Source organism: Anas platyrhynchos, chromosome 1 (genome assembly GCF_047663525.1).
Source record: "Anas platyrhynchos isolate ZD024472 breed Pekin duck chromosome 1, IASCAAS_PekinDuck_T2T, whole genome shotgun sequence".
Taxonomy (NCBI): Eukaryota; Metazoa; Chordata; class Aves; order Anseriformes; family Anatidae; genus Anas; species Anas platyrhynchos.
In genome coordinates, this window is record NC_092587.1 from 207417610 (window position 1) to 207444725 (window position 27116).

General features: G+C 44.5%; 2 protein-coding genes across 13 annotated transcripts in view; one reads left to right on the plus strand and one right to left on the minus strand.

Moving 5' to 3' along the window:
* The window catches only part of DCHS1 (dachsous cadherin-related 1), an 80646-nt gene extending 65585 nt beyond the window's left edge, over nucleotides 1-15061 (minus strand). Inside the window, exons 1-2 of one of the 2 annotated variants that reach the window (XM_038179036.2) lie at nucleotides 14907-15061; nucleotides 3055-3183 (exon numbers count right to left, since the gene is read on the minus strand). The gene's annotated coding sequence lies outside the window, so the exon portion shown is untranslated. The remainder of the gene's footprint in view (nucleotides 1-3054; nucleotides 3184-14906) is intronic. The other variant, XM_038179037.2, reaches the window with a different exon arrangement.
* Nucleotides 15062-15110: 49 nt separating this feature from the next.
* The window catches only part of LCMT2 (leucine carboxyl methyltransferase 2), a 28093-nt gene continuing 16087 nt past the window's right edge, over nucleotides 15111-27116 (plus strand). For 10 of the 11 annotated variants that reach the window (XR_003499734.3, XR_003499735.3, XR_011806619.1 and 7 more), the window contains exons 1-9: nucleotides 15273-15683; nucleotides 16106-16187; nucleotides 16523-16703; nucleotides 19427-19586; nucleotides 20281-20470; nucleotides 21404-21511; nucleotides 23258-23348; nucleotides 25636-25893; nucleotides 26074-26301. Coding sequence is in view for 7 of the 11 variants with exons in the window: in XM_027465835.3 (XP_027321636.3) it covers nucleotides 15289-15683; nucleotides 16106-16187; nucleotides 16523-16703; nucleotides 19427-19586; nucleotides 20281-20470; nucleotides 21404-21511; nucleotides 23258-23348; nucleotides 25636-25893; nucleotides 26074-26301 (1693 nt within the window). In the remaining 4 variants the exon portion in view is untranslated. The other variant, XM_038179051.2, reaches the window with a different exon arrangement.

A 27116-nucleotide genomic window follows, 5' to 3' on the forward strand; every position in this document is an offset into this window, starting at 1 on the left:
AGGCGGAAACAGAGAGTGTTTCGCTACTGGAAGGAGGGCCAGGTGACATGGAAAGAATACAGGGATGCTGTTCGTGTTTGTAGGAAGAAAATTTGTGTGGCTAAAGCACACCTAGAGTTGAAGCTGGCTGTGTCTGTGAGAGAAAATAAAAAGGTTTTTTTTAGATATGTGAATGGAAAAAGGAGAACTAAAGAATACATAGGGCCGCTCCTTGATAGGGAAGGTCTTCTCACAGACGATGACATAGGCAAAGCAGAGACGCTTAACGCCTTCTTTGCCTCTGTCTTCAATGCCGATGATGGGCTTCGGGACCCAGGGTGCCCTGAGCTGGAGGACCGGGACGGTGGGGATGACAAACTCCCAACCGCCCCTGAACGTGTGCGGGATTTGCTACTCCACCTGGATCCCTACAAGTCCATGGGTCCGGATGGGATTCATCCCCGGGTGCTGAAGGAGCTGGCGGACGTCATCGCGGAACCTCTCTCAATTATTTTTCAACGATCCTGGGAATCTGGAGAGGTCCCGGTAGACTGGAAGCTGGCAAATGTTGTGCCGATTTTCAAGAAGGGTCAGAAAGAAGACCCTAGCAATTACAGGCCTGTCAGTCTCACGTCAGTGCCTGGTAAAATCATGGAGAAGATGGTTCTCGAACTTATTGAGGCGCACCTGGGGGACAAAGCAGTCATTGGTCCCAGCCAGCATGGGTTTGTGAAGGGCAGGTCCTGCCTAACTAACCTGATTTCCTTTTATGATAAGATCACCCGTATGGTGGACCAAGGGAAACCAGATGATGTGATTTTTTTGGACTTCAGCAAGGCTTTTGACACGGTTTCCCATAGGATCCTACTGGACAAAATGTCCACCATACAGCTAAATAAAAACATCATACGATGGGTGAGCAATTGGCTAACGGGCAGGGCCCAGAGGGTTATGGTGAATGGCGCTGCGTCAGGCTGGCGGGCGGTCACTAGTGGGGTCCCTCAAGGCTCCATTTTAGGGCCGGTACTTTTCAATATTTTTATAAACGATCTGGATGTAGGAATAGAAGGTATTTTGAGCAAGTTTGCTGATGACACCAAACTTGGAGGAGTTGTGGACTCGAATGAGGGTGGAAAGGCCTTGCAGAGGGATCTGGATAGGTTGGAGAGCTGGGCGATCGCCAACCGCATGAAGTTCAATAAGAGCAAGTGCCGGGTCCTGCACCTGGGATGGGGAAACCCTGGCTGCACGTACAGACTGGGCGATGAGACGCTGGAGAGCAGCCTAGAAGAGAGGGATCTGGGGGTCGTGGTAGACAGCAAGTTGAATATGAGCCAGCAGTGTGCCCTGGCAGCCAGGAGGGCCAACCGTGTCCTGGGGTGCATCAAGCACGGCATCGCTAGTAGGTCAAGGGAGGTGATTGTCCCGCTCTACTCTGCGCTGGTGAGGCCTCACCTCGAGTACTGTGTGCAGTTCTGGGCACCACAGTATAAAAAGGACATGAAACTGTTGGAGAGTGTCCAGAGGAGGGCTACGAAGATGGTGAAAGGCCTGGAGGGGAAGACGTACGAGGAACGGCTGAGGGCACTGGGCCTGTTCAGCCTGGAGAAGAGGAGGCTGAGGGGAGACCTCATCGCAGTCTACAACTTCCTCGTAAGGGGGTGTCGAGAGGCAGGAGACCTTTTCTCCATTAACACCAGCGACAGGACCCACGGGAACGGGGTTAAGCTGAGGCAGAGGAAGTTTAGGCTTGACATCAGGAGGGGGTTCTTCACAGAGAGAGTGGTTGCACACTGGAACAGGCTCCCCAGGGAAGTGGTCACTGCACCGAGCCTGTCTGAATTTAAGAAGAGATTGGACTGTGCGCTTAGTCACATGGTCTGAACTTTTGGGTAGACCTGTGCGGTGTCAAGAGTTGGACTTGATGATCCTTAAGGGTCCCTTCCAACTCAGGATATTCTATGATTCTATGATTCTATGATTCAGATTAAAACAATTAGAATTTATTTTTAATTTAGTTTGTACTAAATCTCCTCATCTCCTCTCCATCCCAGAAGGAAGGAATGGGCATATGTATCTGAAGCAATTGTTAATGGAGGCAATTTTTAATCAGTTCTGCCACGTTAGAGGTAAAATATTTGGTAAATACCAAATGCATTAGCTATATTTAAGAAAAAGTATTTTGAACAATTATAGGTCTGTTAGCTTGACTGTAACAGAATGCAAAACTGTCCTTGATGGAATGCTAAGAAAGAGATCAATTTAACTCAAATGCAGAATACAAACTTTTAACAGCCCAAGTAATTAACAATACAAACGAGCTAATCGTGTGAATATCTTGCCATTGTTAATGTCTGAATCAAAATCTGTTTGTGTGTCCCTTCCCTTCCCTTCCCTTCCCTTCCCTTCCCTTCCCTTCCCTTCCCTTCCCTTCCCTTCCCTTCCCTTCCCTTCCCTTCCCTTCCCTTCCCTTCCCTTCCCTTCCCTTCCCTTCCCTTCCCTTCCCTTCCCTTCCCTTCCCTTCCCTTCCCTTCCCTTCCCTTCCCTTCCCTTCCCTTCCCTTCCCTTCCCTTCCCTTCCCTTCCCTTCCCTTCCCTTCCCTTCCCTTCCCTTCCCTTCCCTTCTGTTACATTACTATGGACTGAAAAACAAAACAAAACAAAACAAAAAAGAGTAACTAAGCTGTAATTATGGGATCATGTCTGCTTTCAGCATGTCAAATCTGTATCCTGTAAATAGAAAAGGTGGCAATTGCAAAAGGAAAAGAGGTAATTTCTAAGTGGCATAATTCCCCTAGATCATGTAAAACTGAAACCAATGAAAAAGGAAAGGAGAAAATATACCTCACTGGTATATTAATATTAGATAATAAAAACATGTTTTTGTTTTTGAAGTAAACTAAGAACAAAATAAATCCAGCATAGGGAAATCTGTTATGTGGCAATAAACTGTTAATGATGTCAAGACAGAATAGTTGGTCAGTTATCTCTTTTCTATATGTGAAATATGAGATGAAAATATAAGGTGGTAAACAGTGGTCTAACAATAACAATTTTTTTTTTAAAATCAACTGACCAGTCATTCGCACCTCTCAGTCTAAAGAAGCTTGAGGAGGAAATATCTTTGGTTCACTGACTCTGCTTGAGCAAGGAGCTTTCACAAGATGACCTCAGAGGACCCTCCCTTCTCTCTGATTCTGTGGTTCTGTAATGAAGGGAAAAAATAACCTTAAACAACTTAAGCATTCTCCATTCTTCAGGCACCTGGCAAATCTGAAAAAAGTGTTCAAAGTAAAATTATGTGAGAAAGGGTCACAATAATAGAGAAATCAGAAGAATACTTTTTTTTTTTTGGACTTCACTAGATGATTGCTCATCCCAGTAATTCCACCAGCAGTTTGAGTATCATTTCTAATTCTTCAGAAGTGTATTACCATAGCAAGTGTAACACAGTGAGACTGATCTTCAGTGCAGTTTTGCTTTAATTTCATTAAAGCAAACTATTTGTCCAAGAAATGGATGAAGCTTAACTTTCAGGTGTTCTTTCTCCTGCCACCATCTCCAGTAAGCACTATGATTTTAACAGTCTAGGCCTACACAGGAGGCATCTCTGTGATGAAAACACAGACGGCTTTTTTTTTTTTTTTGTCTGGAAGATTAGATGATTTATACAAGAAAAACTTCATGGCATTTCTCAGAAGCATGTGTGTTTGCATTATAAAAAAAGGGAGAACTGGTAGATGTATGCTTATATATAAAAATAATACACGCATACAAACATATTATTCTAATATATATTTAATATATTATAAACATTATATTACATACATTACTAATAATAGAATCATAGAACCATAGAAGGCTTGGGTTGGAAGGGCCTTAAAGATCATCTAGTTCCAACTCCCCTGCCCTGGCCAGGGATGCTACCCAGTAGATCAGGTTGCCCAGGGCCTTATCCAACCTCGTCTTGAACACATCATGCTAATCATGTTAAGTTAAACCAAAGATCCTGGATATCAGGAAGAGGTTCTTCACGGAGAGGGTGGTCGCATACTGGAACAGGATCCCCAGGGACATTGTCATGGCACCAAGCCTGTCAGCATTTAAGAAGCGTTTGGACTGTGCTCTTAGTCATATGGTCTGAAGTTTTGGGTACACCTGTGTGGAGCCAGGAGTTGGACTCAATGATCCTTGTGGGTCCCTTCCAACTCATGATATTCTATGATTCTATGACTCTATGATTCTAGTACTTTGCCAGGACTGTCATATCTGATGTGCAGATCCATACTCATCAAGACAGCATTTCCAACTTCAATCACCTATAAAACATTGGGACTCACAGTGGCTTTAGGATCCTCTACCATAATCATGTGACAGAATAAACAATATGTAGCTTTTAGAAGCCTGTAATTCTGAGAAACATTATCATTCCCCTCCATTCCACACAACTACAGGTCTTCCGTTTTGTGCTTATTGTTGATTCTTTATTTCTCAAGTAAAGAAGCAAAATTTAAGGCTTGTTTATCACTTATAGAAAATTAATGCATCTGACAGTACAGATTACAATGGGAAAGCAAAAACAAAGCAGAGAAAGGATCTAGCAAAGATGATGTGAACCACTAACAGATAGTGGTAACAAGATGGAGAATTAACACATGAAGAATTAAAAAGTAGGAGCAGCATGTAAACAAAAACACTCCCCCCAAAGCATTTGAAAAATACTGATCATATAATTTTCATACCAGGAACCCAAAGTGCTTGACTACCAGGCTACACTGAAGAAAAACAGGATGGTTGCAAGGCAAGGCCTGAAAATGAAGACAAGAGCATCTTCCACATGATTGAAACATTCCCTGGTAGGTTATGAACTGCAGTAGCCCAGGTTGTACATTAGTCTTTAGAATGTCGTAGAAGGACAATACCAGAATGTCATGTCACCTCAGCTGAGAGATGGAAGAAAGGTGAGAAAAGCCTGCTGTGCTTCCCTTACATTTCTAATTGGTGTTTGCTTCTCTATTGCTCCAAACCTGAGAGAGGAAGTCCTTTCTTCTCGGGAGCAAGTCCATTCTGGATCTTACTAAGAACTCCTTTTATCCTCCAACAAAGACCCCTTTCTCTTGGGGTAAGAACATGCTCCATTCCTGTAGCCCTTCTTGCTGTAATGGACTGGACTGGGACTACACTGTTCATCAACTCCTGCAATTGTACAGCAGGCTGGCTGCTTTGTACTGATGAGAGATAATTAAAACCTTCCCTGGTATTGCTTTCTCCACTCAAAATAGAAAGTGCCTCCCTCTCCATTACGAAAACCATTCCCAGCTCAGAACAAAGGCCAGAAGTTTCTGGCAAGTAGAGATCTCACCACAAGAAAGCAGGGCCCAACATAATTTATACTGTTTCCTCCCTTGCCATCTATGTGTGGGGCCCCAATGTGATGACATCCTGGTTCAGATGCTATAAACAAGGCCAAATTCATGGACCAGAGACTCCTGGAAAATGGCTAGATGTGTGTTAGGTTAAGAATTCGTGGGAGCAAAGATAATAGTGAAGCTGATAAAGGAAAGGTGAAGAAATGGGGCTTAAGACACTGGAGAGATACTTTTCCTTTGCTAGTGCAGTTCATCTGAGCTTCTTGCAAAGAAATCAGTGAATGTGATTCTAGTTTTAACACCACTTGGATGAGGAGATCTAATGTGGGGAAAGCAGCACCATGTCTGATGGCAAACATGCCAACATGCTGCTTCCTGAAACATCAGGAGATTGGCAAGAAATAGTCATCTGTTAGAGGAACATGGAAGGCCTTGTACCTAGGATGCTGACAAAATTGAACTCAGTCCAAATCCAGATTGGACTTGACTTTCTAAAAGCCCCACTGTGGATACAAAGATAACTTTACAATCATTTTAAAACTAAAGAGGCTGTGTACCTTCATTCTCTGATTAAAAGGGAGGTCTCAAACCAGAACTCCTTACAACTTAAAACCAGAATGAGTTTAAGTGCTGATCTCAGAACACTGATATTATGCCAGTAATTAATCATAGAATCATAGAATCACACAGGCTGGAAAAGACATCAGGCTGGAAAAGATCATCTAGTCCAACCTTTAACCTAGTACTGACAAGTCCACCCCTAAACCATGCTACTAAATTCTACATCCAGATGTTTCCTGAAGAGCGCTAGGGATGGTGACTCAACCACTTTCTTGGGCAGCCTATTCCAATCCCGTATAACCCTTTCAGTAAAGAAATTTCTCCTAATATCCAACCTAAGCCTCCCCTGGCACAGTTTGAAGCTATTCCCCTCATCTTACCACTTGGTGCATGGAAGAAGAGCCCAGTCCCAACCTTGCTACAGCCTCCTTAAAGGTAAATATAAAGTACAATAAGGTCTCCCCTGAGCCTTTTTTTATCCAAGCTAAACAACCCCAGCTCCCTCAGCTACTCCTCTAAAGACTTGTTCTCTACACCCTTCACCAGCTTCATTGCTCTTTCATTGGACATGCTCTAGCACCTCGATTTCCTTCTTACAGTGAGGGGTCCAAAACTGAACACCATATTTGAGGTATAGCCTTACCAGAGCCAAGTAAAGAGGGACAATCACTTTCCTAGTCCTCCTGATCATGATATTTCTGATACAAGCCAGGATATCATTGGCCTTCTTGGCCACCTGGGCACACTGCTGGCTCATATTCAGCCAGCTATCAACTAATACCCCCAGGTCCCTTTATGCCAGGCAGCTTTCCAGCCAATCTTCCCCCAGCCTGTAGTGTTGTAAGGAGTTGTTGTGCCTCAAGTGCAGGATCTGGCACTTACCCTTGTTGAACTTCATACAGTTGGCCTCAGCCAATAGATCTAGCCTATCCAAGTCCCTCTGCAGAGCCCACCTACCCTCAAGCAGATCAACGCTTATGCCTAACTTGGTGATGCTTACACCTAACTTGGTGTCGTCTGCAACTTATTAAGTGTTCACTCGATCCCCTCGTTCAGGTCATTGATAAAGATATTGAAGAGAACTGGCCACAATACTAAGCCTTGGGGGACACCACTCGTGCCTCCAGATGGATTTAACTCCATTCACTATGATGCTTTGAGCCCAGCCAACCAGCCAGTTTTTAATCCAATGAAGCATCCATCTGTCCAAGATTTGAGCAGCCAGTTTCTTCAGGAGAATGCTGTGGGAAATGTATATTTCATTGCAGCAATGAAATATACATAAGTAGTACCAATCATCCTTTGTACATGATATTTCAGCCTGAAGAAGAGAAGGCTCCAGTGAGACCTCATTGCAGCCTTTCAATACTTAGAGGGTCTTATAAAAAAGATGAAGAACAAATTTTTACTTGGGCAGATAATGATGGGACAAGAGGGAATGGTTTTAAACTAAGAGGGTAGATTTAGATTAGACATTCAGAAGAAATTCTTTACTGGTGGGGCAGTGAAACAAGTTGCCCAGAGAAGTTATGAGTGCCCCATCCCTGCAAGTGTTTAAGGCCAGGTTGAATGGGGCCTTAAACAACTTGGTCTACTGGAAGGTGTCCCTGCCCATGGCGGAGGGGCTAGAACTAGATGATATTTAAAGCCCCTTCCAACCCAAGTTATTCAAAGATTCTATGATTCTGTGACATTGCCCTTTTTATATACTCTTCAAAATAGATTTTGGTCTAGCTATATTATCTAGTTATATCATCAAACTGAGAATTCATATTGTATTGGTCATCTAATGCAATCAATAAATCCTTTAATTCCTGCTTTCCAGGACACAGCTACCACTCTGTAACCATGAACTGCTTTGTGGGACTCCCATTGAAATAACCCTGCTGGATGACAATTATCCACTGTTACATGCAGAAACATATTTTAAACCAAAAGTTTAAAAACACTGCTCAGTGTTCCATCAGCTCTTAGAATCATAGAATCATAGCATGTCCTGAGTTGGAAGGGACCCATAAGGATCATCGAGTCCAACTCCTGGCACCACACAGGTTTACCCAAAAATTCAGACCACATGACTAAGAGCACAGTCCAAACACTTACTTAAACTCCGACAGGCTTGGTGCCATGACTACGTCCCTGTGGAGCCGGTTTCAGTGCATGACCACCCTCTCAATGAAGAACCTCTTCCTCATATCCAGCCTGAACGTCCTCTGTCACAGCTTGACACCATTCCCACAGGTCTTATCGCTTGCCACTAAAGTGAACAGATCAGTGCTTACCCTTCCACTCCCCCTCGTGAGGAAGCTGTAGATTGCGATGAGGTCCCCCCTCAGCCTCCTCTTCTCCAGGCTGAACAGGCCAAGTGACCTCAGCCACTCCATGTATGTCTTCCCCTCTAAGCCCTTCACTATCTTAGTAGCCCTTCTCTGGACACTCTCCAACAGTTTCACATCCTTTTTGTACTGTAATGCCCCAAACTGCACACAGTACTCGAGGTGAGGCTGCACCAGCGCAGAGTAGAGTGGGACAATCCCTTCTCTAGACCAAATAGCAATGCTATGCTTGATGCACCCTAGGATTTGGTTGACCCTCCTGGATGCCAGGGCACACTGCTGACTCATATTCAGCTTGCTATCAACCAAAACTCCCAGATCCCACCCTGTGGGTCCAGCGTCTCATCGCCCAGTCTGTATGTATAGCCAGGGTTGCCTCATCCCAGGTGCAGGACCCAGCACTTGCTCTTGTGATTGGTGATTGCCCATCTCTCCAATCTGTCCAGATCTCTCTGCAAGGCCTTTTGACCCCCGACAGAGTCAACAACTCCTCCAAGTTTAGTATCATCAGCAAATTTGCTCAAAAGACCTTCTAGTTCTATATCCAAATCATTTATAAAGACATTGAAGAGAACTGGCCCTCAAATGGAGCCTTGGGGGACCCCACTAGTGACCAGCCACCAGCCTGATATGGCCCCATTTAGCACAACCCTTTGAGCCCTGCCCATCAGCCAATTGCTTACCCATCGTATTATGTTTTTTTTTTAACTGTATGCTGAACATTTTGTCCAGTAGGATCCTGTGGGAAACTGTGTCAAAAGCTTTACTGAAATCCAAAAAGATCACATCATCTGTTTTCCCTTGATCAATGAGATGGGCAATCTTACTGTAAATCAAGTTAGTCAAACAGGACCTTCCCCTCATGAACCCATGTTGGCTGGGACCAATGACTGCATAGTCCCCCAGGTGCACTTCAGTAACTTCAAGGATAATCTTCTCCATAACTTTACCAGGCACTGATGTGAGACTGACAGGCCTGTAGTTACCAGGGTCTTCTTTCTTGCCCTGCTTGAAAAGTGGTACATTTGCCAGCTTCCAGTCTACTGGGACCTCTCCAGATTCCGAAGATCATTGAAAAATAATTGAGAGGTCCCACAATGACATCAGACAGCTCTCTGAGCATCCTGGGATGAATCCCATCTGGATCCATGGACTTGTATGGATCCAGGTGGAGCAGCAAATCCTGCACACGTTCAGTGTTGATTAGCAGTTTATCATCGCCACTGTCATGGTCTTCCTGCTCAGGGCACCCAGGGTGCCAAAGCCCATCATTAGCGTTGAAGGCACAGGCAAAGAAAGCATTAAATGTCTCTGCTTTGCCTATGTCTTTGTCTGTGAGGTAACCTTCCCCATGAAGTAGTGGACCTATGTTTTCTTTGATCCTCCTTTTTCTATTCACATATTTAAACAAACAAACAAACAACAACAACAAAAATAAAAACAAACAAACAAACAAAAAGTTTTTATTGTCTCCCACAGACCTGGCCAGCTTCAACTCTAATTGGGCTTTGGCTGCAGGAATTTTTCCCCTACAAATGCAAACAGCATCCCCTTTCCACATTGTCTGACCCTACTTCCAGCAACCATACACTTTCTTTTTCTGCTTAAGCTCCAGAAGAAGATCCCCGGTCAGCCAAGCCAGCCTTCTGCCCCACCTGCTTGACTTCCAATATCTTGGAACTGCCTGTTCCTGTGCTTTTAAGAGGCAGTGCTTAAAGACTGACCAGCACTGATGAACACCAACGCCTTCAAAAACAGCTCCCCAGGGGACCTTGCTAACCAGTTCCCTGAGCAGCCTAAAGTCTGCTCTCCCCATATCCAGGGCTGAAATTTTGGTGGCAGTTTTCCTCCTGTCCCCAAAAATTTTAAACTCAACCGCTTCATGGTCACTATGACCAAGACATCTGCCAATTGCCACATCTCCCACAAGACCCTCTCTGTTCTCCAGCAACAGATCTAGGAGGGCACCTTTCCTAGTTGGCTCCCTTAGCACCTGCACAAAGACGTTGGTCTTCATACACTACTGCTAAATACCTTATCGAAATCCTGTATCTGTCTCTCATGAGCCAAAATTCTTTTATTTTTTTTTCTCATGTTCTCCACCTTGGAAGTAAGAAAATTGTTATTATCTCCATTCTACAGATGTGAAAATTTGATCTTCAATCCTCCAGAGATTTGAGGAGGAAACAATGTAACAGCCAGGTATTTGAAGGCTTTCAAATTGCCAGAGAAATTAGGAAACAGACAGTGTTTCATTTTTGCATTTGGAGAGAAGCACAAGGCAGTGTCCTTGTCTCTAAAATACAAAGTGAGCTTGGAGATGCTCAGGTCTGATGATTAAAGTGGCTGGTGGAGCAACACCCCCATACATCAGGACTGTAAACAAAGGCAGAAAGGTTACTTCTGAAACTTCCCTAAACAGAAATTAAAGAGTCCAATCTTGCTCAAACGTTTTTGAAAAACCTCATACTGCACAATAAATGAGTTTGAGCTGTTTAGAGAGAGAAAGCAAATTGAGAAGGTGTGATAAGGTCTTTGAATAGCATAAACATAAGTGTAATGCACCAAAAAATGCCATATTAGTTTACCAAAACTTTGCCACAATCCATGTTTATTCACAAAATGTCCAGAGAATCACTGAATGTAAATACAAAAGACACATTTGGTAATGTATTACTTAAAATGGTGAAAGCAGCAGGTAGTATAGGAACTCTAATGGTGGGTTACGAGATGAGGAGTGCCTCCCACCAAGAAGATGAAAGCCAGAGTGGGAGGTCAGTATCATTTGATGTGAAGCATACGAGCATCTTCTTGCAAGGAGAAGACTTCAAGACATTTTTCAGACAGCTTAAGTATTTTTAAAGAAAACCTCAACCACAGCATTGCCTGAGATCAAGCTTTTGTTCTTCAGTATGGAATGGATAATATAATTTAATGAAGTTCTAAATTATTAGAAATAATATTTTAAAAGACCATAATATTGCATGGGAATAAAACGGGGAAGCAAACCTCCTAGCATATCAATATATCTCCACTGGCATTACAAACAGACTTATTATCTTGCTCAGAAATGTATAATGCTTGTATAGTTAATGACAACCATTGCTTCCTCTCACAGTGTGTAGCAACATTCCACCATTTTGCCCAGGTCTGATACTGTATTAAGGATACAACAATTTCACAAGATATGACATTTTCATCCTATAAATATCAGTGCATTTGTAATTGCCCAAGATGTTTTGGTCCAAGATCTCTGCAAAACAAAAACAGAAGAAAAACAAAACCATACCTTAACATTCTTTGCTCTCACATCTCCTCAGCCAGTTCTTTTCACCCTCTTTGTCAATTCACAAGTCTTCATCCATTATAACACTGCTGCAAATATTCTCTTTCCATGCTAGTATAGATACATTCCACCTTAGTTCCCCCTTCTGTACTGCAGTTTCTACAAGGCAATAAAGCACACTACTTCTTTTGTCTTTTAAGAGCCCTCATAACTGTCCTGTGTGCTTCTTAACTTGTCACAAGACATAGGATAACTATGTCTTCTTTCCTTTTCCATCGTCCCTGTCATTAGTATCTATTGGTATCTTCTGAACTTCCTTCCATATTTCTTTTTGAAGAGGAGAAAAGATTCCGGTGAGCACTAGAGTGAAAAAAAATCACAGTATCTTCCTTGGCAGCAGATTATTTTGGATTATAATGTACTGGTTTGGTTCTTTTTTGAAATTCTTAAAAATGACCAGGAGTTGGCTCCTGTGATTGTAGCTTGTTTTGTTAATAATTGTCCTTGATGACCCAGTTGTATTTTGTTAAGTATTTAGGTTGTATGTTCAAGTGTAGCATGTATGTATAGGACTTAGAAATTACGATTATAAGTTATGGTCTCTAAATTTTGCCATATTGGCCTTAGCCTGACAAGGACTTGTCCTGTCACTCAGACCTCTCTGTGATATTACATTAAAATAAAATGATTGAGATCTGAGATTCATATCATATGTTCTCCAGGATCTTACCACGTTGCCCTAGGTTAGCAGATGAGCCCAGCCCTTCCCTGTTGCAGTGACCGGGAGCAACAGGACAATATAGGTGATGTAAGAATCAAGTATTTTAGCTAGCAATATTGTTCATGCACAGTCCTACTGGATAGCACAAGGCAGATGTGTAACCATTTTACCATTCCTAGAGCTGCTTTGCAGATGCAAGCTGACACAGAGACTGTGCTGCAACTGATAACCTGCAGCATGCATCCAAGTGATTAAAATGGCAGGACAAATAAGGGAAAATGCTTCACTGTAGATCAGAAGCACATACTTTGTGTTGCTGAGTCAATCTATGGAGAGGCCCCAACATCTTTGGACCACCTAGAACTGCTGCCAGAGCCTTGACTCATGTGGATATAGTGTACCCTTCTGTGGGAGATAACACCTTCCATTTACCTCTTTTCTCGGTGATGCTGATGCCCTGCACCTTATGCTCCGTATATCCTGGCTGCGCTTCTCCCTTTAGAGCACTCAGTTACTCATCTGGGGCTCTCTGACGTCAGCTCTGAGGTCAGACAGGCAGGGCCACGCCTGTCCCTTGCCTGCTCCCAAACAAAAGACTATAGATAGCTGCTGCAGCAAATGCTTTTCATTATGTGCTCCCCTCTCCTCAGACCGCCCGCCTGGCTGGGGGTGGGAGCAGCATGGGGCCCCGAGATGCTTGTGCTGCTCTGCGATGTGTTTTATGTTAAAGGGGGTGGGTTGTGCATTCCTCACAGGCTTTGAATGTCATGCAGAGCCCCAGGGGAATCCTCAAAGGAGTGGAAGGAGAGAGCAGGCGGGAAGGTTGCCATGCACATCAGGATGAGGCATCCCTCCCCCATGTCAGCCTGCAAAGATGTCCAAACCAGAGGGAATCACAGAATTGAAGGGGTTGGAAGGGACCTCCAGAGATGTGGTAGTGCTACGGCAGCACACCCGCTGCACATAGCATCCATCCCCTCTCAGAAATGCATTTAAAAGCCTTCTACTTCCCACCAACAGAACTTGCTTAGCTAAGCTTAATCTGGCAAAACACAGACCAAGTGGTGATAAATTAGTCTGCTTGTACACTTGGAGTCAGTGCCAGAAAGGTAAAGGAACCATTTCATATTAAGACTAACTGTGAATCTAGATGGATATAAGATGGCTATTAATACATGCAACAAGAAGTTTGGATGAGTTTTCTAACTATTACAGCGATCAGGCTCTAAATCATCTTTGCAAAGTAAGAAAGAGATAGAAGCAAAAATCCCAGTTGCTTTTAAACTAGAGCCTGATAAAATTACGAGTGATTACAGGATTTTATACCTGTGGAAGATAGGGTTTGGACACAAAGGCACAAGAATGGCTGCACACCATCTTTTCCTTCACCATGGAAATCCAATAAACAGCCTCCCCTCATGGAGTACGCATGTGGTACCTTGTCCTGAGGACAGAAAACTAACCTTCCAGTCCCCCTCAAAGCTATTTGGATCTGTCTTCTCGTGTTAAACCCAAGATGTCTACTTCATGTTTCAGTGTCTTCTCACAGAGCTTGCACAGAAGATTATGGATATAGAAACGTAGGACTTGAAAGGACTTCCTGGGACAGCTGGATGCAGTAAATTGAGTAACCATTCCCCAACTTGCTGCCAAGCATTTTTTTCCATCATCATTCTCAGGATGCTTGTAGAATTAGAAATACTGCAGGACCTGAAGTGCCAGCAGGATGGGCTAACATTCCCTCTGAGTGGTAACTGCAACTAAATCAAAATATCATCTCCAGATTCTAGAAACATGACAAGCCCAACAAAATGATGAACAGCTACCAAAAAGGGAACTTGGAGGGAAGGGAAGCCTTGATCTCTGCAGAAACTGTGCATACTTCTGGAATACAAGTATGGGAGCTACAGGCTACTTCAAATATGCTAGGCATCACCTAAGAGGTAACACTAATAAAATAAACCTCAGAGAGGTTTATTTTAAACCTCAAATTTACACGTGGTTGTTGATAAAATGCTAACAGTGGGTTGAGGATTGAGCTGGGACATGGGTCCCAGTCAGAAATATATGCATACTGATCATTCTCTGTAAAAGTGACATTTTCAGATTCTAACTTATTTAATGCACAATATAGTCATTTGTGGAGTGAAATATATAGAGAGATATATTGCACAGGATGCAAGCACAGTACTCAAGACACTTAACAGCTCAGGCTTCCGTGGCTCTTCTAGAACTCCTAGTGCAAGCCCTGAAGAGAAATAACATGGAACATTCTTCTCCTCTACCACAGACACCCCCCTGCCCCTGCCCGTCTGTCGTGAAGACTGCCAGATTGTGAGCCCCAAGAAGCTATGTTCCAAAATACGTGCAGTCGCCGGTGTCACTTCCAACTCAAGCGCCGCACGGAGTTCCGCACCGCTCCAGCGAGCTCTGCGCCCCCGCCGGGGAGCTCAGCAGCAGGGCCACGACGAGCCCGGCGACCCCCGGGCACCTCTGCGTCCTGCTCCGGAGCGCTCCACGCCCCGTCACGGAGATCGACAGCCTCGGAGCCCTCCGCACCGCCAGGGCGATCGGCACCCTCCGGGCAGCCCGGCGCCCTGCCCGGGGAGCCCCGCTCCCAGCTTCTGACGCGGCTCCCCCCGCCCCTCCGCTTACCGCGCGGAGGCTGCCCGTTGCCATGGCGACGTGCCTCTGGCCCTCCCTCGCCACCGGGCCCAGGTACGAGACCGCGCTCGCGATCCGCCGAGCGCCGCGGCGGCAGCGCGAGGCAGCGCGGCGGGGCGGACCGCGGTCCCTCGGTCCCGCGGGGGGGGGGCCGCTGCAGGCCGGTCGCCCGGGGGTGGGACCGCGGGGCGGACCGGGACGCCAGGGGGCGCGCTCCACGCTCAGCGTCCCGCCCCTGACGCGCCGCGCGGTGCGACGCGGCCTGCGCCCGGCGATCGGGTTGCCCGGCGCTGCCGGCCGGTGCGGGCGGGATGGGCCGCGGGCGCCCGGGCGGCCCGCGCGACGCCGCCGTGAGTGTGCGCCGGCCGGGGCGATGCCTCCCGGGACGTCTCCGCGCAGGCGGGGCCTCGGCCCGGCCGGCGGTGCCTGGGCGGGCTTCGGGGAGGGGGGCGGCAGACCGGGCGGCGAGAGGCTGGGGCTCGGCGGCGCCGGTGAGAGCCGCCCAGCCCTCGGAGCCCCTGGGCGCTGCTTGGCCGTGCGCGGCCCCGCCGCCCCGTCCCGGTGGGCCCGGGTGCCTCTTGGCCTTGGCGGGGAAGCGCCCGAGTCCGTCGGAAGCGCCAGCGCGGTGTCCGTGTCCCGGCAGGTGCAGGGCACCGGCGGCAGCAGCGCCATCAGCAAGTGCTCGGCGGCGGAGCGGGGCTACTTCGAAGACCGGTTCCTGCGGCTCCTGGCGGGGCGGCGGCGGCGGCGCGCGCCGCTTGTCCACCGGTGAGGAGCGGGCGGTGCGCGGGGCCCGGCGTCACGATTCCAGTGAGGGATTTGATGGCTTGGAGGAGCAACAGGGCGTATAAAGGAGTTAATTTCATATTGTTATGCTGTCTGATTTGGGAGAAGGAGCTCATATGTTGGCCACCCACACTGTAGGGAAGTATCTGAACCATCTGGATTCATACTTTTCACCCATTGAATATTCACGCATGCAAAATGGAACAGGTCCAGTTAGGATATCTACACATTTTCTCTAGGTTATTCACAGTCTTGATGGTTAAGACACTGAATACAGGAATTCTGTATGTATTATCAAAGTCTGGATATGACAAAATCGTCAGACATGGAGAAGCTGAGAGAGAAGGTAAGTTTTTTGAAACAGGGTGCCAGTGTTGGAGAAATAATTGAATTTCATTTCACAGGGGTTATTATATCCGTGCCCGTGCTGTAGATCACTGTGTTCAAGACTTTCTGCTAAAGACCCAAAGTTATCCTAGGACACAGGTACAGTTTCTTTGTCTGGGTATACTTGTAGTTTCCACTGTACTTGTGAAAAATCTTTTTTGCATCTTGGCACTTTTAGCTTGTTAGTGCATCTATTGTGATCTTTCCCTGGAAGAGCACAGAGAATCTGACTGTCGCTACTGGCTCTCCATTTGTCACTCTGACAGCAATATCTGGGAGGGAACAGTGTCTATACAATATTCTACCTCTTTTGGTAGATTGCCTGTTTTTGTCACTCGACAGATTGTGTTCTTGAACTTGAATATTCTTCATGGTTAGATGCTCAGGGTGCTGCTAGAGTTGAATATAACTATTTTCTGATACTTTATCTGCAGATCCTGTCTTTAGGTGCTGGCTTGGACTCCTTGTACTTCCGTTTGAAAGACATGGGTCTTCTGCATCACACTGTGATGTATGAGGTGGATTTCCCAAATGTGGCACGCCAAAAAGCTACACTGATCAAAACAACAAAAGAGTTGTCAGCACTTGTGGGAGATACTGAAGGGGAGCGATTAGGTATGATACTTCTGGAACATGTTGTGGATGCTAAATGTTCCAGAAGAAACAAACAAAGCTTCAGCCTTTTAAATGTTAGTCATGATGGCAGAGGAACTAGGAAGTTGTATATGTTCATTTTCTGGGTAAAAAAAAAAAAAAAGGGGAACAAAGAAACCATTTGTAAGCATTGGGAGATAACTAGAAGATGTGTAGCTGACAATGAGTTTGTGAAGAGCTCTATCTCATTCTGTGACATCTTTTGAAGTACTATGTCCAACTTTGAGCTTACCAATACAAAAACAATGGCAAACTGCTGCATATTCTGTGATAGGTCAGGAGAATGATTAAGGACTGAAGTATGTTCTGGAAAATGGGGAATGAAATACAACAGAGACATATGCAAGCCACTACATTTAGACTGTAATTTAAATACAGATGGAGAACAGCTATCAAGTTAAGTAAAAAAAGAGAAAAAGGAGGGTTTATAATCTTTGGAAAAGAGGGCAGTCCACAGGAGGACTATAACGATGTTGTGAGGCTGTGCAGGGACAAAATTAGAAAGGCTAAAGCTCATCTGGAGCTCAATCTGTCTACTGCCGTTAAAGACAACAAAAAATGTTTTTACAAATACATCAATGCAAAACGGAAGACTAAGGAGAATCTCCATCCTTTACTGGATGCGGGGGGAAAATTAGTTACAAGAGATGAGGAAAAGGCTGAGGTGCTTAATACCTTCTTTGCCTCAGTCTTCAGCGGCAAAACCAGTTGTTCTCTGGATACCCAGTACCCTGAACTGGTGGAAGGGGATGGGGAGCAGAATTTGGCCCTCACTATGAAGTTCAACAAGGCCAAGTGCCAGGTCATGCACCTGGGGCGCAACAACCCCAAGCAGCACTACAGGCTGGGAGATGAGTGGTTGGAGACCTGGGGGTATTGGTTGATAGTCAGCTGAATATGAGCCAGCAGTGTGCTCAGGTGGCCAAGAAAGCAAACAGCATCCTGGCTTGTATAAGAAGCATCGCGGCCAGCAGGTCTAGGGAAGTGATTGTCCCCCTGTACTCGGCTCTGGTGAGGCCGCACCTCGAGTACTGTGTTCAGTTTTGGGCCCATCGCTACAAGAAGGACATGGAGGTGCTCGAGCGAGTCCAGAGAAGGGCGATGAAGCTGGTGAGAGGCCTGGAGAACAAGTCTTACGAGGAGCGGCTGAGGGAGCTGGGCTTGTTCAGCCTGGAGAAGAGGAGGCTCAGGGGTGACCTTATCGCTCTCTACAGATACCTTAAAGGAGGCTGTAGCGAGGTGGGGGTTGGCCTGTTCTCCCATGTGCCTGGTGACAGGACGAGGGGGAATGGGCTAACGTTGCAGCAGGGGAGTTTTAGGTTGGATATTAGGAAGAACTTCTTTACCGAAAGGGTTGTTAGGCATTGGAACGGGCTGCCCAGGGAAGTGGTGGAGTCACCATCCCTGGAGGTCTTTAAAAGATGTTTAGATGTAGAGCTCAGTGATATGGTTTAGTGGAGGACTTGTTAGTGTTAGGTGAGAGGCTGGACTCTATGATCTTGAGGTCTCTTCCAACCTCGAAATTCTGTGATTCTGTGAAGTAGAACACAAGTTCCTGTCTCCCATGAGCAGTTGAACATGTCTTAGTGAGTAGCTCTTCCATAAGCTGGTCCAGTTTCTTCTTGAATCCATCCTCGTTTTTAATATCTACAACATCCTATGGAAAAGAATTCTGTCCATACCAGTAACTTTCCAAACTGAAGTAAAAGACAGTTGTCAAAACATATGGCAATACCCTGTTTTCTGTGTCTAGAGGACAAGAAGTGATGGATAGGCAAGTTAGATATTAGAAGAAAGTAACAGGGAACACTGGCATGGGATGCTTATGAAGGCCATTGAACCTCCATTAATGGATGCCTTTGAGAACAGTGTAAATTATCAGCTCTCTGTACAGGTTTAATTGTTGGATTGCACTAGTATAGAGGCATAGAGCAGGCAATTTCTAAAGTCACTTTACAAACTTGTTAGTTTATGATCTGATTTTGGTTGAAAAGGTTCAACCAGCATACAACTTATATTCTTATGAAGTACAGAGGCTTGCCGTGATAATGTACATGTAAGTTGACAGTTATTTCTGAGCACAGGGATCTATAAGATTAGTCTTAGTATTTGCAGACAGTTGGCATGTCATAGTTCAAAATCCCATACCCTTTTACAAAAATGAAGTTTGGTTTTAAGACAGTAATAATAAAAGAACAAAAAAAAATACCAAAACAAAAACACCAAACCCACAACTAAATTTGAGAATATTCTTACAGTTGTGAGGGAAAACATTCAAATTGTAACAAAGCAATGGTACTTTCTTAGCCTGAACTGAAGGGTCCATAAATGAGAGCTCTTGATTCTGAATTATAGTGGTAATATAAAAATGTTATTAAAGTAAACATGATAAAGTTTTATTGTAATAGTAAATATAATTCTATTGGAAACCAGTAGGAGAACTTTGTGTTAGGAATAATGGAATTTTAGTTCTGGGTTTAATGGGTCTCTTACTGATGCTTCTTGTTGCTATCCCTTTGTGGTTCATTCAGTTACGGGTTTTTCTTGTATATGTTGCAGAGAAATCGAGTTGATGGACACAGCCTTATAAATGATTGCTGGTGGAGCTGATTTTCCTGTTTGTCCTTTTTGTTTTCAGTACAGCATGAACACTGTAGTGAGTTTGTATCATTTTTGTCCCACAGGAGTCACTACTGCCTTTTCTGGAGAAGATTATAAATTACTGGAGGTGGATTTATCAGAGTTGTCTAAGCTGAGTACAGCCCTAAAAGAAGCAGGACTGGACAATGAAGTCCCCACCCTTTTCATAGCAGAGGTGGTGCTCACCTATCTGGAAAACAGCAGGTCAGTTGAATTACCCTGTGTTAGCTAGGTGGTAAAGTGAAAAGAAGCAATTTCATTGTAAGTCATCTTGGGCTGGGAGACCTGCCGTCTTATAACTAAAAGCTCATGGATTCTGTGCAAGTCCCAAACAGCTCCTTATATCATATGTATAATGTGGTAGTTGATTTCCAGGTGACATCAGAACAAGAGGCCATGGGCACAAACTGAAACAGGAGGTTCTGTCAGAACATCAGGAAGCACTTCTTTACTGTGCAGGTGATGAAGTACTGGCACAGGTTGTCCAAACAGGCTGTGGAATCTCCTTGGAGATCTGCAAAAGCCATCTGGACATGGTCCTTGATGAGTGGCTGTGGGTGGCCCTGTTGGAGCAGGGATGTGAGCAGATGCATCCAGAGGTACCTGCTGCCTCAGTTGTTCTGTTACTCTGTGAACCTTCTATGTTTTTTAATTTTCTTAAGGAAAAAAGGAAAAAAAAAAAGGGAAAAACCTCAAATGATTGATTTTTGATTTATTTCTTCACGCATGGAGGAGGACATGTTCATAGGTCCCCAGAACAGGCTTCTCTTTTGTAAATTATCTCTGTCAGGATGCCTTAATAGCATGCTTTATGATGTTGCAGGAAGATTATTGCATGTGCCATATAATAACTGGACCCAAAATTATTTAATTATTCTTATGTACATCTGCCTGACAGGTCAGATGCCTTGATTCAGTGGGCAGCAGAGCATTTCTCTCAGGCATGCTTTCTGCTGTATGAGCAGATGCACCCTGAGGACTCCTTTGGACGTGTCATGCAGCAGCATTTTAGCCAGCTGAACTCTGCACTTCATTCTTTGTCACAATACCCTGATTGTGAGGCTCAGCAGAGGCGCTTTTTTGAAAAAGTAAGTACCTGCAGACCTAGGGCACACATGAAACCTGATTTACCTGGGAAAGATCATAGAATATCCTGAGTTGGAAGGGACCCATAAGATCATTGTGTCCAACTCCTGGCACCACACAGGTTTACCCAAAAATTCAGACCATATGACTAAGAGCACAGTCCAAACGCTTCTTAAACGCTGACAGGCTTGGTGCTGTGACTGTGTCCCTGGGAAGCCTGTTCCAGTGTGCGACCACCCTCTCAGTGAAGAACCTCTTCCTCATATCCAGCCTGAATGTCCTCTGTCACAGCTTGACTCCATTCCTTTGGGTCCTATCACTGGTCACTAAAGAGAACAGATCGGCTCCTGCTGCTCCATTCCCCCTCGTGAGGAAGCTGTAGACTGCTATGAGGTCTCCCCTCAGCCTCCTCTTTTCCAGGCTGAACAGACCAAGTGACCTCAGCCACTCCTCATACGTCTTCTGCTCTAAGCTCTTCAACATCTTAGTAGATGTAGCTTTAAATTATAGTAGATTTAACTTTATTTTAAATTAATTTTAAGTTAATTTTACTTTAAATTATAGTAGATTGTAACTTTAAATTATTTTCGAAGTTGTCATCTGGGCCACCTATGGGTTGAAGCAAACAGGGACAAGGCAGAGCCACTGCCCTTTCTGGTAAACATGACTAGTCATTTGAAGGTCTCTGCAAACTTGCAGCCTATGTTCTGGTATGGAATTAAGGCAAGATGGGTTCCTCTGAGGCTTTTAATGTAATTACGTTTTTTAGAGTTTTACAGGCAAGAGGTCTATCCTCATTGCAATCTGGGCTGCTGCTGTTTCAGCTAGACAGTCCTAAAGGCTTGTGAGGCACTTTATTTAAGGTCTTTATTTTCTTGTGGGAAGTGAGTCTCTGTTCTTCCAGAAGTAATGATTTTGAGGGATTTCTGTTTTAGGGCTGGACTGAGTGCAGTGTCATGGATATGAATGAGTTTTTCACCTGTTGTATTCCAGAAAATGAACAACAAAGAGTGCAGTCTCTGGAGCCTTTTGATGAATATGAGGTAATCCTCCTCAAGTAACATTGGAAGAAGACTCTCTTCTATATTAGAAAAGCTTCTTATTCCTTCCTCAGTGAATGATCTCCTGAGGAGGCAGTCTCAGCGTAGCAAAGTAGCTGGTGGCGTAAGGGATGCTATATATGCTAAAAGTTTGCATGGGTTAAAGGAGCAATTCTTTTAATGAAAGAAATCAATAGAGGATCATTTAAATACATAAAAAATATACCTGGTGTAAGGTTCCTGACCTGCAAATGTCTGGGAGCTTTCCTGGGTGGAGTATGTGCTTCTCTTGTATTTTCCTAGTCAACTACCATTTTGTCATTGTTGAGTACAGTTTACTGGCTTCAGATATCTTTTGGTCTGATTTTGTGAAGCCATTCCTATAATAATGATTGAAATTCAGCTACGACTATATTCTGTGCTATTTTTATGTTAACTGATGGCAAATTTGCAACTATTGGAAGTCTAGGAGAGAAGATAGGACAAGGACAATGAGTAACTTTGAGATGAATGTTGTGTAGGATACTTACTAGAAGTTTCCTTTTCAACCTTGTGGTTCTCTATAATTCTTTCTAGAAATTTAATAGCCCACAGTATGAAAACAATTTAATGTACTTGCATTTATTTTGCCTCCACGCAGTATCTGCTGTGCTACATGAAAAAATAATATTGACTGAAAGATTCTGGCAGATTTGCAAAGTGGTGTAGCGATATCTACAGTAATTATTGTAGATCAAGGAAAATACTCATACAGTGAGAAAGTAAAGACTGTTTACCATTTCCTTACAGAGGAGGTTTACAAGTCTACAACGGACATTCTGCATAAGAGTAAGATACATAAAAGCAGAGAGCTCTACAATTAACCTTTCAGATAGAGTAAGATCCAAGTCTTATTGGCAACAAGCTTGATAGAATTAGGTTAGAAGTGTAAAATACATACTTACTGCTGAGGGTGACTTGTTTTTGGAATGATTTTCCTAGAGACAAATAGTGTATTCTTCCACTTTAAGTATTCTATGTTTTTTTTTTGCCTTTTAAATTCATGTTTGTGCCTTCTTGTCACATAATTGGCTGAATTATTCAGTTCCCTCGGAATAAACATATTCAATTACTTGATGTCCACAAAAGCCAGGGTGTAGTTTGGTATTGCTGCTAACTTCCAGTACAGTACTCTGCTTGTGCTTCCACCTTTGAGTGATTCCACAGCGAAACTGTAAACCGTATTTAGGTATTGTTGACCGTCAGTGACCAAGTGGCACCTTTGAACATTTGTCATTTCTTTGGAATCACTTACATTCCATGACCTTTAAGAAATCTTAATTCCACTGGTATACAACCTGCAGTCTTTTTTTATGATCAGAAACGGGTAGCATTAAGGGAAACTGGTTCCAAAAAACTGTGTTCATCATGCAATTTGTAACGAAGCTATGGAATTCCTTGCTTGAAAGAGGTTTATATGAGTTTAAAAAGCAACTGTATAGGTTCTTGGATGAGAAATGCAGGGATTGTTTGATAAAACAGAAAAGCCCTGGGCTGTAAATATTTGGGAGAAGGGAAGGTATTACTGTATACGTACTTGTTCTTTCTCAGATTCAGCTTTAGGCTTTTTATTTTGGCCACTGTTGAAAACACTGTTAAGCCAGGTTGATCTAAGACTTTATCACTCTGGCCATTCTTAGATCCTTACTGCCACTTGCTCTGAGATTTTTGAGAGCCCTTGCTTGTTTTTGTTTCTTTGGCTTTCTACAGGAATGGCATCTGAAATGTTCTCATTACTTTGTCTTGACTGCATCAAAGGGGATGGAACCTTCCTGGACTCCATTGTTATCCAGTATGACAGGTACATACTGACTAGTTTTTATAGTCTTTTATCTCATGTGTCTCCCTGTGAGAAATTTTAGGAGGCAGTAAAATTCTGTAAGGAACGCATGTGATGCTACCACCTGATTAGCTTTCTCCATCCTCATCACAGTGGTTTCACAGTCTTTAGCAAAGCCAGAGCTGTGTCCCAGCAAGTGGTTCTGATCAGTTTCATGTTAATTTCTGTTAATTTATTGAACATTCCAGTCCCAACAGTTCTTCCTTTTGTTTATAGATGGCTGCAACACAAGGCTACCCTGCTTTTCCTCCTATTTTTGGGATCCACCAGACTCTGTCTTTTCAATTAATTCCAACTTGCCTCCATATATAGCTCTCTGGGCCATTCTGTTCTTCCAGGATAGGTTGTTATATGTTATACCTAGTGCACCATCAAAGCAGTCCAGGAGAGCACTCGGGACTGTGTAACACAAGTTTTCTTTTTTTTGTTATCTCCTGTGGGTGGAATTGTGTATGTAGCATTTCTGTTTCTGAAATCTTCTGTATGTTGTTTTTTTTTGTTTTTTAAATGGGCGAAAAGTGATACAGCAGGAGTAAAGCCAAGACCAAGGCTGTGCTTCCATGATAAAAAAGACTTGGCAGCAGTAGCAGTCCAAGAAATTCCTGCATTTGGCTGCTTGCTTCCTTTTTCAGAGTGGAAAGCAGATTATTTTTAACCTGGTTAGCATCACTGGTCTTGTTCACAGTGCAGCACCACAAGCAATTCTGTCTGCATCTGAAGATTGAAATCTGTTACAGGGAGCAGAAAAGGATGGAAAAGAATCATAGAATCATAAAACGTCTTAGATTGGAAGGAACCTTAAAGATTCCAACCCTCCTGCCATGGGCCCGGACACCTCCCATTAGACCAGGTTGTCCAAAGCCCCATCCAAACTGGCCTTAAACGCTTCAGGGATGGGGCATTCACAACTTCTCTGGGCAACCTGTTCCACTGCTTCAACACCCTCAGAGTAAAGAATTTCTCCCGAATATCTAATCTAAATCTACCCTTTTTTAGTTGAAAATTCATGGAATTTCTAGGTTGGAAGAGACCTCAAGATCATCGAGTCCAACCTCTGACCTAACGCTAACAGTCCTCACTAAACCATATCCCTAAGCTCTACATCTAAACGTCTTTTAAAGACTTCCAGGGATGGTGACTCCACCACTTCCCTGGGCAGCCTGTTCCAGTGTCTAACAACCCTTTCGGTAAAGAAGTTCTTCCTAACATGCAACCTAAAATTATTACTACTTTTCCTACAATCCCTGATAATGAGTCCTTCTCTTGCCCCCTCTAGGTACTGTAAGGTACTTTAGGTACTGCAATGAGGTCTTCCCAGAGCCTTTTCTTCTCCAAGCTAAACAGCCAACTCCTTCAGCCTGTCTTCATGGGGAGGTGCTCCAGCCCTGTGATCATCCTCATGGCCCTCCTTTGGACTCATTCTAATAAGTCCATGTCCTTCTTGTGCTGGGCACCCCAGAGCTGAACACAGTACTCCAGGAGGGGTCTCACAAGAGCAGAGTAGAGCATAATCACGTCCCTTGACCTGCTGGCCACACTTTGATGAAGCCCAGGATATGGTTGGCTTTCTAGGCTGCAAACACAAATTGCTGGCTTGTGTTGAGCTTCTCATCAACCAACAACCCCAGGTCCTTCTCTTCAGAGCTGCTTTCAATCCATTCTCCACCCAGCCTGTATTTGTGCTTGGGATTGCCCTAGCCCAGCTGCAAAGACTTTGCACTTGGCCTTGCTGAACTCCATGACATTTGCACAGGTCCACCTCTCAAGCCTGTTGAAGTCTCTGGATGGCATCCCTAAACTCCAGTGTGTTGACCACACACAGCTTGGTGTCATCGGCAAAGTTGCTGAGGGTGCGCTGAATTTCACTGTCCATGTCACTGACAAACACGTTAAATAATGCCAGTTGCAATACTGACCCCTAAGGAACACCTCTTGTTACTGATCTCCACTTGGATATTGAGCCGTTGACTGCAACTCTTTAAGACTGACCATCCAGCCAATTCCTTGCTCACCTAGTGGTCCATCTGCTAAATCCATGTCTCCAATTTAGAGACAAGTTGACTCAGGGTAGTGTAAATCATTACAGCTTGATTTCTAGGGCATGTCAGATTGTCAATTGGAAGTACCGACTTGCTTTACAATTTTTTCTTTTTGAAAAGCTGAATAGATGTGCTTAATCTGTCATTTTAAGTGTGGGTGTTGCTTCTTTGTATGAAATTTAACATGCTTTGTTTCTCATTGCCTTCAGTTCCTCATCATCATGGTCCTGTCAGGATAGTTGGGAGTATCAATGCATTGGCGTGTGAAGTGCGCTCTGAAGCTTCTGGCTTGAGACGTTATGGTCACCACTCTGCTCTTATCACACCCAATGTAATTCTGACCACTGGAGGCTTTGGGGAGGAGAATGGACAGCACTGTCGTATGAGAAATTTTCATGTGCTAATTAAGCATGCAGGCTACTGGAAGGCTGGATGTGTGAAAAAGGAAAATCATGATAAAAGATGGGGTGAGTATCACAAGGTGGGTATCGATGGCAAGGATAAGGAGGATGTTTTTGTGCTAGCTATGAAATAGGGTCTAGTGGAAAGTGATGTCAGAGTGCAATTACACTGACAGTCAAAGAGATGCAAAGGTTCTGAATTTCATGGAAGATCAGTGTGAACTGTGATGTCTTATGTCTCTACAGACGAGCGATTGTACCATACTGTGTCATGTCTCTCAAGTAGCCTGGCCCTGGTGGTAGGAGGACGAACATCCCCAAATGCAGCTTTGGGAATGCTGTGGCTAAAGTTTCCCAAAACCTGTAACGACTCGGATCCAAATGACATTACAGTGGAGCTTGTAAGTCTGCAGCCTGCTGCTGAACCATTTGCTTTGCGCTGGAGACACAGTACAACTGAAGTAATATTCAAAGGTAAAAGTGGGAAACAGGGGCTATGGTCATTCCATGATGCTTTTTCTCCACCATTCCTTCGCTGACACTCTCTTCCCCTGCTACAGCATGGTGTTCCTCCCACAGGATGCAGTCTTTCCTGAACTTATCATATGTGAGCTTCCCACAGGCAGCAGCTCTTCAAGAATTGCTCCCATATGGGTCCATACTATGGGGTCCATCCTTTAGGAGCAAACTTTTCCAACAGGGGTCCCCCATAGGTGGCAGCTCCTGCCAGATCACCTGCTCCTGCATGGGCTCCTCTCCACAGGCTACAGCACTAGAACAGATTCTTCTCTGGCAGGGGCTCTCCATGGGCCGCAGCCTCCTTCAAGACATATTAACCTGCTCCACTGTGGCCTCCTCCACAGGCTGCAGCATGGAAATTTGCTCCACCATGGTGCTCCACCATCTGCACCACTCCATGGGCTGTGGAGAGACGGCCTGTACCACCATGGGCATTTCCACAGGCCTTAGGGGAACTTCTGCTCCAGCACCAGGAGCACCTCCTGTTCTCCTGCACTGACCTTGGTGTCTGCATGGCTGTTTCTCACTCTTCTCTCGAGCTCCTTTTGTGCAGGAGTTTTTTTTCCCTTTCTTAAATATGCTCTCACAGAGGCACAAACAACATCACATAGTGTCTCGACTCTGGCCAGCAGCAGATTCCTTTTTGGAGCTGGCCGTAACTGGCTCTTATTTCACATGGGATAGCTTCTGGACTCTTCTCACCCTTGCAGCCCCCTGCTACCAAAACCTTGCCACATAAACCCAATACAGGGGGAAGGTGCTTTAGTTTG